At 42.5% G+C, this 9,600-nt stretch overlaps 1 protein-coding gene across 2 annotated transcripts in view; it reads left to right on the top strand.

Moving 5' to 3' along the window:
- The window catches only part of NUP214 (nucleoporin 214kDa), a 94,912-nt gene that overhangs the window by 64,469 nt on the left and 20,843 nt on the right, over positions 1-9,600 (top strand). The window contains exons 21-22 of one of the 2 annotated variants that reach the window (XM_012639835.1): positions 2,410-3,833; positions 6,078-6,148. In XM_012639835.1, the coding sequence (XP_012495289.1) occupies positions 2,410-3,833; positions 6,078-6,148 (1,495 nt within the window). Of the gene's footprint in view, positions 1-2,409; positions 4,249-6,077; positions 6,149-9,600 lie in introns of both variants that reach the window. The other variant, XM_012639836.1, reaches the window with a different exon arrangement.

Below are 9,600 nucleotides of genomic sequence, written 5' to 3'. Positions count from 1 at the left end.
AACTCCTGAGCTCAAACAATCCGCCCGCCTCGGCCTCCCAGAGAGCTAGGATTACAGGCGTGAGCCACCGCGCCCGGCCAACATTTAATATTTAAATGTCAACATGTGAATTAAAATTTCTTTCTTTACCTTCTCCATCTATAATTAAAGTTTTATCAATTTGTTGGGTGATTCTTCAGGGTGAGATAGACATAATACTGTAGAAATAAAAGACCAAATTCATTGTATTTGCTTGATAACATATCTCCAAACACACTGGTCCCATGCATGTTGTTACAAATCCATCAGTTAGCATGTTTGTAATGTTTAAAAGAATTTGAAGACCTATAAAGAAACCAAACGTATTGGTTAAGTGTCTTCCAGTTATCACTTTAAATTATTAGATTTATTTTTCTTTTATTTTAAAAAGAAAGTTTTAATCATAAAAGTGAGGTGTTATGCTTTTTTGTTTTGTTTTTTGAGACAGGGTCTTATTCTGTTGCCCAGGTTAGAGTGCAGTGGGCTTGATCATAGCTCACAGCAACCTCAGATTCCTAGGCTCAAGCGATCCTCCTGCCCCAGCCTCCTGAGTAGCCGGGACTACAGGCACACACCACCAATGCTCGCTAATTTTTTATTTTTTGTAGAAACAGGGTCTCGCTATGTTGCCCAGGCTGGTCTCAAACTCCTGATTTCAAGCGATCCTCTTACCTCAGCGTTCCAAAGTGCTAGAATTATAGGCATGAGCCACCACACCCAACCCAGTATTCTTTTTGAGCAAAATATGGAGATATTAAAAAGCATAAAGGAGTTTAGAATCACACATTGTACCCCTTGGTAATAACTATTGCAGTTCTGTTATATTTACTTCTGGGGATTTTGTCTTCTGCTTTTTTTTTGTTAACACAATCTCTTATGAATTTTCCAATATTATTGAGAATCTTGTAAATATAATTTTTAATGGCTTCATAATTCTGTCTTGCAGATATACCATAATTTTTTTAACCATTCACCTATTGGACATTTTGGTTATTTCCATGTTTCCCCCATTATAAATAAAACAGTGACCATCTATCATTTATTCACTCAACAAATATTTTTTGAATGCTTTCTGTGTGCCTACCCGTGTGGTAGAATTTTCTCAGTGGAAACAGGATTTCCTAATGTCTAGAGGGAGATTGGGGAGCTGGAAGCATAGCAGACTTCCTAAACCTGGTCTGAATGTGGCACATAAAGGGTTGGTGGCTTCATTCCTTTCTCTCTCGAACCGTAATTCTTAAAATTTTTTTTGTCCTTTGCCCAGTTAGATGTGGCAGAACAACTCTCAAGGCCCACCTCCTTTCCATTCTTAATTTCTAGAGGAAAAAGAACTCAGTGTTTGGGTAGGAACAAAATAATTATCAAAAATCATAAGGAAAATAAAATGGGAATAAACAATCATAATTTTATATAAACATTATAATTAATATGAGAATAGACAACAATCCCAAACCATAAACAACTCGGTACAACACGAACAGTAGAAAGAGTTCTTTCTGGAGATTATAGGTAGTAAGGGCTTTGCAGTGTTCCCAAGAGTATGTGATAGCCAGATTTCTTAAAACAGTATGGAGTTAGAAATGTCAATAGACACTTGCAATAGGCTAATTGTAGTTTATGAATATCATATTTTTGTTACTCTTCTTTACTGACCACTGTTGTTTGACGAAGCCTTTTTGTGAGTGCTTTACCTGTATGTCATTTGATCTTTGTAACCGCTCTATGAGGGCAGGCATTATAATTATCTAGCTTTTCCAAAGGGGGAAGTTGAGGCCCAGAGAGGTAAAGTAACCTTTCTAGAGTTGCACAGCCATAAAGGGCAAAAATGCTAGTTCCAGAGTCCATGTTCTTGACCACTAGGCCATGCTGCCTCTGTGAAATAGCCTACTTAGTAGAGCATTTAGCAAGTAGCCATTAATTGTATGTAAAAATGATTGTCTGAGGATTAACTCTTTATTTGCCAAAAATAAATAAATAAAAGAAGAACTTCCATTTTGAATCAAATCCTAGTCTATCAGGAGGTCTGTCGGCTAGTACTGTGCTGAGGATGTTATTGAAGAAAGCACACAGATAGTCATTGGAATATAAGGGAAGATGCCTTCTTATTTCTCCTTTGGAGTAATTCATTAATTTCATGTATTCTAGATGTCATGTATTTGTGATTTAATGGTCATAAAAAGAGTATTTGTTCCTTTCACCTCAGTGTGATGACTTAGAGCCCACATCCCTCAGAAGCATTCATTCTGTCCTCCGCAAAGAAAACTGCCGTTACGGCACGCTGCCCCCACTCTTCAGAGGAGAGAGCTGTGGCTTAGAAATCCAATCAGTGGAACTGTGATAGGTCCTGTTTTGCTAAGTGCAACCCATCTCCTAATTTCTTTTTCTTACTAGGGGCAACACCCTCCACCAAAGAGTCAAACCAGCTCGACACATTCTCGTTTGGCGGGGGAGGCAAACCTTTTTACGAGACCATTCCTGAGAGCTCCCCTACCTCAGGAATCACATCAGCATCCACCCTCACAGGAGCTGCCGTTGCTTCTCCAGGAGAGGCTGCTCCATCTAGCAGCAGACCTGTGGCACCTTCTGGAATTGCTCTTTCTACCACCTCTAGCAAGCTGGAAACTTCACCATCCAAGTTGGGAGAGCTTCTGTTTCCAAGTTCCTTGGCTGGAGAGACTCTAGGAAGTTTCTCGGGACTGCGGGTTGGCCAAGCAGATGATTCTATAAAGCCAGCTAGTAAGACTTCATCCACAAGCCTAACTAGCGCCCAGCCCACCAAGACGTCAAACGTGCCCTCAGGATTTAGTTTTACTGGCCCTCCAGCGTTAGGGAAGCATGGGGAACCCCCTGTGACTTCTTCTGTCACCACCACCACAGTAGCACCACCAGCAGTCTCAAGCACAAGCACCGGCGGTTCCTCGACTAGTGTGTTTGGCAGTCTGCCACTCACCAGTGCGGGGCCCTCTGGGGGGATAATCAGTTTTGGTGGGACATCTCTAAATGGTGGCAAGACTAGTTTTTCATTTGGAAGCCAACAGACCAGTAGCATAGTGCCCCCATCTGCCCCACCGTCAACTACAACTGCCAGTGCCACTCCCCTTCCAGCACCATTCTCCACGTTGTCGTTCGGTAGCCTCCTGAGTCCAGCATCTACTTCGTCCCCGCCTGCGTCTTCTGGTAAAAGCACAGAGGCAGCTGCATCGTCGGCTTTGCCTGAGAAGCCAGGCAACAGTGAGGGCTCAGCATCAACAGCCTCTCTTCTAGGGCATCAGCCGTCAGCCCAGCTTCCCCAGGCTCCTCTGCAAACTTCGGACTCTGTTAAAAAAGAACCTGTTCTTGCCCAGCCTTTAGTCAGCAATCCGGGCACTGCAGCATCTAGTACCAGTCTCATAGCACCTCCTGCAGAGGCCACTCCAGCAGCTTCTGGGGGCCCTGATGTCAGGACGGAGGCAATATCTCCTGCTTCCACCTTTTCAGTGTCTGGACAGACTGCTGTCACAGCAGCTGCCATCTCAAGTTCAGGCCCTGTGACCATCGAAACATCAAGTGCCCCCACAAGCTCCAGCACTGCTTCCAGTATTGCTCCAGGCCCAGCTACAGAGGCAGCAGTGTTTGGGACTGTCACTTCTGGCTCATCGGTCTTTACTCAGCCACCTGCTGCCAGTTCTAGCTCAGCTTTCAGCCAGCTCACCAACAACACAGCCACTGCCCCCTCTGCCACCCCTGTGTTTGGGCAGGTGGCAGCCAGCACCGCACCAAGCGTCTTTGGGCAGCAGACAGGCAGCGTAGCCAGCACAGCAGCCGCCACGCCACAGGTCAGCAGCTCGGGGTTTGGCAGTCCAGCTTTTGGCGCCTCAGCCCCAGGCGTCTTTGGACAGACGACGTTTGGGCAGGCCCCGGCCTTCGGGCAGTCGACGAGCAGCCCTGCGGGTGGCTTCTCCTTCAGTCAGCCTGGGTTCAGTTCCGTGCCTGTCTTCGGTCAGTCAGTTTCCTCCACCCCCACATCCACCAGTGGGAATGTCTTCGGTGCCTCTTCAAGTGCCAGTAGTTCTGGTTCCTTCTCATTTGGACAGTCTTCTGCCAACGCAGGAGGGGGGCTGTTTGGCCAAAGCAATCCTCCTGCTTTTGGTCAGAGTCCCGGCTTTGGGCAGGGAGGCTCGGTATTTGGTGGTGCCTCAGCCACCACCACCACGGCAGCGTCCTCTGGGTTTAGCTTTTGTCAAGCTTCAGGTAAGAATTTATGGAAACTTTTTACTTGTTGCCTCTATGTTATTTGAAACATTTGCAACAAACCTGCATAACTTTTGTAGTTAAAAGAAAGAAAGGGAAAAACAAAAAATAACCTGTAAGGGCGCTTGGAGCATATGTGGTCTCAAGAATTTCTTTGGCCTACTTGGCTGGATCTGTTCCAGCTCAGTGCAGCTCTAGTTATGCTTCTTAGCAAGTTGTCCACTCTGCTAGCCACCAGAGTGCCAATTTCATGGGGAAAAAACAAGGGTCTTTAATTTAAGGTCATGGCAAGTAATTTAATTTCTCATAAATAAGAAATTTTCAACTTGGAAGATGCTTTAGAGGCCATCATGTCCAAAGCTTCAAGCCTCAAGGAGACTGATCCAGTGTCAGATAGTGCAAGTATTGGGGTCAAAAGGAGAATGAAAGTGTCCTCGTGGTCGTTCACTGCCCTGCCAATATTTTATGTTTCCTCTGACACCACCTTTCTTACTGGAATGGCAGATACTGACATTTGAGGACTTGAGTTTTTTCCCTATTTCCAATGTTGTGATTTTTTTCAAAACTTTTAAAATTTTACTATTTTTGACAGTTGAAACTTAATCCTTAACTATTGTATGTCCAATTTTAGCAGCTGTTTTCACTTCTAAAAGTTATCAATAGATGGGGCAGTTTGAAAATCTTTTCTAAGATTTGCTTTCCAATGACTATCTTATGAAAGGCAATTCTTTTGCAGTTAGGCTCTGGGGGGAAAATAAGGATCAGTGATTTCTGGTGGGCAAGATTACTAGTAACTACAGGCTCATTTCTTCAATGATAATTTATTGGAAAATGGCTCATAATTTATCAGAAAAGGAATGTTTTCCTTCCTTCAACAAATATTTGTTAAGCTCCTACTAAGTTTACCTACACAGACGCTATGGTGAAAAGGTAGAGTTTTGATATCCACCTGATGCCCTGTGCAGAGGCCAGCTGGCCTCTCCGAGTGATGGGCAGTGTACTGACTCGGTCCAGAGGACAGGCAGGGAGGAGGCCCTGTGAGTCTTAAAGGACAGCAGAATATTTAATGTGGTCTCGACCTCTACTGCATCGTTTGTTCTGCAGTCAGAACTTGCGAATACCTCGTGTACAGGCATGACCAAACTATTCAGAACCCGTAAAGAAATCCTCTTTCATTTAGTAACTGTGTGGAAAGGTACCCGAGCTGTGTACTGCAGCCCTGGTTGAGGAATTGAGATTTGCCCAAGCTCCCTGACCTAATCAGTGACAGAAATGAGAATGGAACTCCTACCTGCTCACTTCTTGTCTAGTGTTCTTTCGTTATTATATTATAATATGTATAGTTCTGCCTGATTTTCCCAGGCCTTGTTCACCCTAGCACCTCAGGTATGTTATGCCATCTGGAAGAAAGGTAAACTACCTTGAAAGAATCTTTCATTTGAGATTCATAGGAAACCAGGGAATAGAAATGTTCACAACAGTGAGTCAGTCATTGGAGGGAATTCCTGGCAGCTGAAAATCTGGGCAGCAGTCTGAGGGTGCACCATCTTATATCCTCTCGCCTGGGATTTAGTAGGAGAGAAGGATTCTTTCCTTGGGACTTTGGAATTTATGCTATTATAAAATGTTAGCAGTGAAAAAAGGTCTTAAAGTATTTACTTAGAATTTTCTCCATTTTCTAGATGGGGAAACAGACTTTATTCATAAGTTGATTTATTATGGGATATCTCAGCATACCTAAATGCCATTAAAAAAAAAAAAACCCAACATTTTGATGTTGTAAAAAAGACTTATCCAAATTGAGCTTTTGTTTTCTTCGTATTTTATAGGTTTTGGGTCTAGTAATACTGGTTCCGTGTTTGGTCAAGCAGCCAGTACTGGCGGAGCAGTCTTTGGCCAGGTAAATATGTCTTTGTCTGTATTCATGTCCCATATATCAAACTCATCCAGTTTTCACCACTGTAATATAACCGTCCATGTATGTCTCCAAGCCCAGCAAACAGCCGTATGTGGTTCTGAGGCTACACTCTGTTCAGCTGCTTGGGGATGCAGAAGTGTCAGCTCAACTCTGATAAGAGAGCATCACTAGAGTTTTGATCCTTCTTCGATAGTCCTCTGGGAAAGTACTTTAAAAGCACATTGCCTGATTTCTATCAGTTGGCCTGTTCTGTTAGGCCAAGGGTTGGCAACTACAGTCTATGGGCTAAATATTCCCTTCAGCCTTGTTTTTTTTGTTTTTTGTTTTTTAATTCTTGAGCTAAGAATGATTTTTATATTTTTTAATGGTTTGAAAAAAAAAAAACAAAAAAGAGCAAGAAGAATCTGTAACAAGAGACCATGTGCAGCCCCTGTGCTAAGCTATATGTAGTCCAGTGACGACTCTTGGTGAACTGAGCTGTTCCACTTTGTATAGCTTGCAGTTATCTGTGTACCGGGCATAGCATGAAGTGTTTAATACAAATTAATTCATGTGATCCTCACAGCACCTCTATAAGGTAGGTACTATTATTATCCCCATTCGAGAGATGAGGACACTGAAGACCCAGAGAGGTTAAATTGACCGTTTTATCACATACCAGCTGCTTTGAGATCGTACTAACCTCCTAAGGAGCCCTTCTGAAGAAAGATTCTCTTGTGTGTTGGAAATGGTTGTGACTTTCCGAAGGTGGAGTTAGTATTAGTCTAGCAGTTAATAAAGTGCTAGGCATAATTTATGATTCTTATACATGTTCAACAGGAGATTTTCCTTATCTTCATTTTTGTTTGAAGGTGGACTCCACCCTAGTCAGTGGTCTTTCTTAAAAGAGAGAAATGAAACTTTTGATTTCCGGTTTCTTGTAATGGAGGACTAGGTTATTCAAACCGAATTGCCTACTGAAAACTGCCAAAAATGCTAGATACAACATAAAAACCATGTTTTTTTTTGTTTTTTTGAGACAGAGTCTCACTCTGTTGCCTGGGCTAGAGTGCCATGGCGTCAGCCTAGCTCACAGCAACCTCAAACTCCTGAGCTCAAGCGATCCTCCTGCCTCAGCCTCCTGAGTAGCTGGGACTACAGGCATGCGCCACCATGCCCGGCTAATTTTTTCTATATATATTTTTTTAGTTGTCCAGATAGTTTCTTTCTATTTTTAGTAGAGATGGGGGTCTCGTTCTTGCTCAGACTGGTCTCGAACTCCTGACCTTGAGCGATCCACCCACCTTGGCCTCCCGAGTGCTAGGTTTACAGGCGTGAGCCACAGCGCCCGGCCCAAAAACCATGTTTTTAAAAGCGCTGGTAAGCTGACAAGGTATTTTGCCAAGCCAAATTAAAAGGAAAATGGGAGCCTGGAAAAGTAAAGTAGTACACAGAAGCTCCTTTCGCCCTGACAGCATTTACTAATCAGAGAAAATTTGAATTTTCTATATAAAAACCCCAAGGATAAAGGGACAAAAATCACTAAGATATGGACAAAGTAGAGACATTCCTCACAGTAAGCTGGGACTCCAGATTCACAGGTCTCAGCCTGTGACTGTGGCCTGATGTGGTTCTAGCATGGTGGTGCCTCCATGTGTGGCAGAAGCAGTGCACGGACTCCCTCTGAATAGAAGGAACTTTAGGCCTCAGATTATTCTTACAGTTTTTAAAAACATTGATTCCCACACCTAAATTAGTCACATAAGGAAATAAGGAACTATGAGCAAGAGCCAGAATAAACATCAGAAATACCTTTGCAGAGACCACTGATAAATCAACTATGTTTTACGTGTTTAAAAGAAATAAAAAACAAACTTGAAAATACCGTTAAGGAGTAGGAAATAAGAAGTGTCATAGCAGCTTTGAAAAAGAACTAAATAGAATTTCTAGAAAAATGAAATAATTAAAATTTAAAACTCAGTGAATTTATTTTGAGCAGATTAGACCCAGCTGAAAACAGTAGTAGTTTACTAGAACGGGGTGAGACAGTGAGTGTTCAGGCTTTGAGGGCTGTAGGTCGTCCGTCACAGCCACTTGTCTCTGCCACCAAGTGCAAGAGCAGCTGTAGACAATATGTAAATGAACGAGCATGATTATGTTCCAGTTGAGCTTTATTTACAAAAACAGGTAGTGGCCTGGATTTGACACCTGAGCTGTAGTTTGGTGACCCTAGAACTAGAAGGTAGGTTAAATTAAATTATCTGGAATGCATCATAGAGAGCAAAAAAGATTGAAAATACAAAAGAGAACAAAAATCCTACAGGAGAAAATCTAACATACATTTAATCAGAGTCCCAGAAGAAAAAGAGAGAATGTGTGGCAATGTTAGAGAAAAAGACAAATTTCCAAAACTAATAGATAATAGCAACCCACAGGTTCAAGAGCCCAGTAAGTGCCATTAAAGGAAATTGATTCTGAGACCTAGCCTAGTGAACTGCAGAACAACAGAGATAAAGTATTAAAAGCAACTAGAGCAAAAAGGCAGGTTACCTTCTAAGTAGCCATAGCCGGACTGACTGCTGACTTCCTAGCACTATGAAAGTGCTATGAAAGCCAGAGTGCGGACTGTCTACCTAGAATTTCTATAGCTGGCAAAAATATCTTTAGAGAATGAAGTGAAATCAAGGCTTTTTTTTCGGATAAACAAATACTGAGAGAATTCATGTCTAGCAGACCTGAAGGAAATTCTAAGGGACATTCCTCAGACAGAAGGAAAATTTGACTTCATTAAGATTATGGCCTTCTCAATTTTAGGGTAAAACAAGCCATGAAATAGGAAAATTGTAGCCTATGTAACCAAAAGATTAATTGTATTCCGAGTATATAAGGAGTTCCTACAAATCAAAAAGAAAAAAGACAGCTACACCCAAATTAAATTAAAACGACTGACAGTGCCAAGTATTAGTGAGGAAAAGAGCAACTGGAAACTCTCATTGCTAGTGGGAGTATAAATTCATACTAACCACTTTGAAAAACCATGTGGCAGTATCAAAATTAAATATACAAAACCCCTTTTGACCCAGCGAATCTACCCTGAATATATAACGCACAGAAGTGAGTGCTTTTGCTCATCAAAAGATACAGGTAAGAATGTCCATAAGTAGGCCAGGCACAGTGGCTCACACCTGTAATCCCAGCACTTTGGGAGGCCAAGGTAGGAGGATTGCTTGAACTCAGGAGTTCAAGACCAGCCTAGGCAATGTAGTGAGACCCTGTCTCTACAAAAAACGAAAAATTAGCCGGATGTGGTGGTGAGCACCTGTAGTCCTAGCTACTCTGGAGGCTGAGGCAGGAGGATCGCTTGAGCCCAGGAGTTTGAGGTTGCAGTGAGCTGTGATGATGCCACTGCACTTTAGCCCAGGCAACAGAGCAAGACCCTGTCAGATAAATAAATA

The sequence above is a fragment of the Propithecus coquereli genome, unplaced genomic scaffold (genome assembly GCF_000956105.1).
Source record: "Propithecus coquereli isolate 6110/MARCELLA unplaced genomic scaffold, Pcoq_1.0 Scaffold142, whole genome shotgun sequence".
NCBI lineage: Eukaryota > Metazoa > Chordata > Mammalia > Primates > Indriidae > Propithecus > Propithecus coquereli.
Note: the sequence above shows the minus strand (reverse complement) of the source record. Positions and strands in the feature narration are given on the sequence as shown.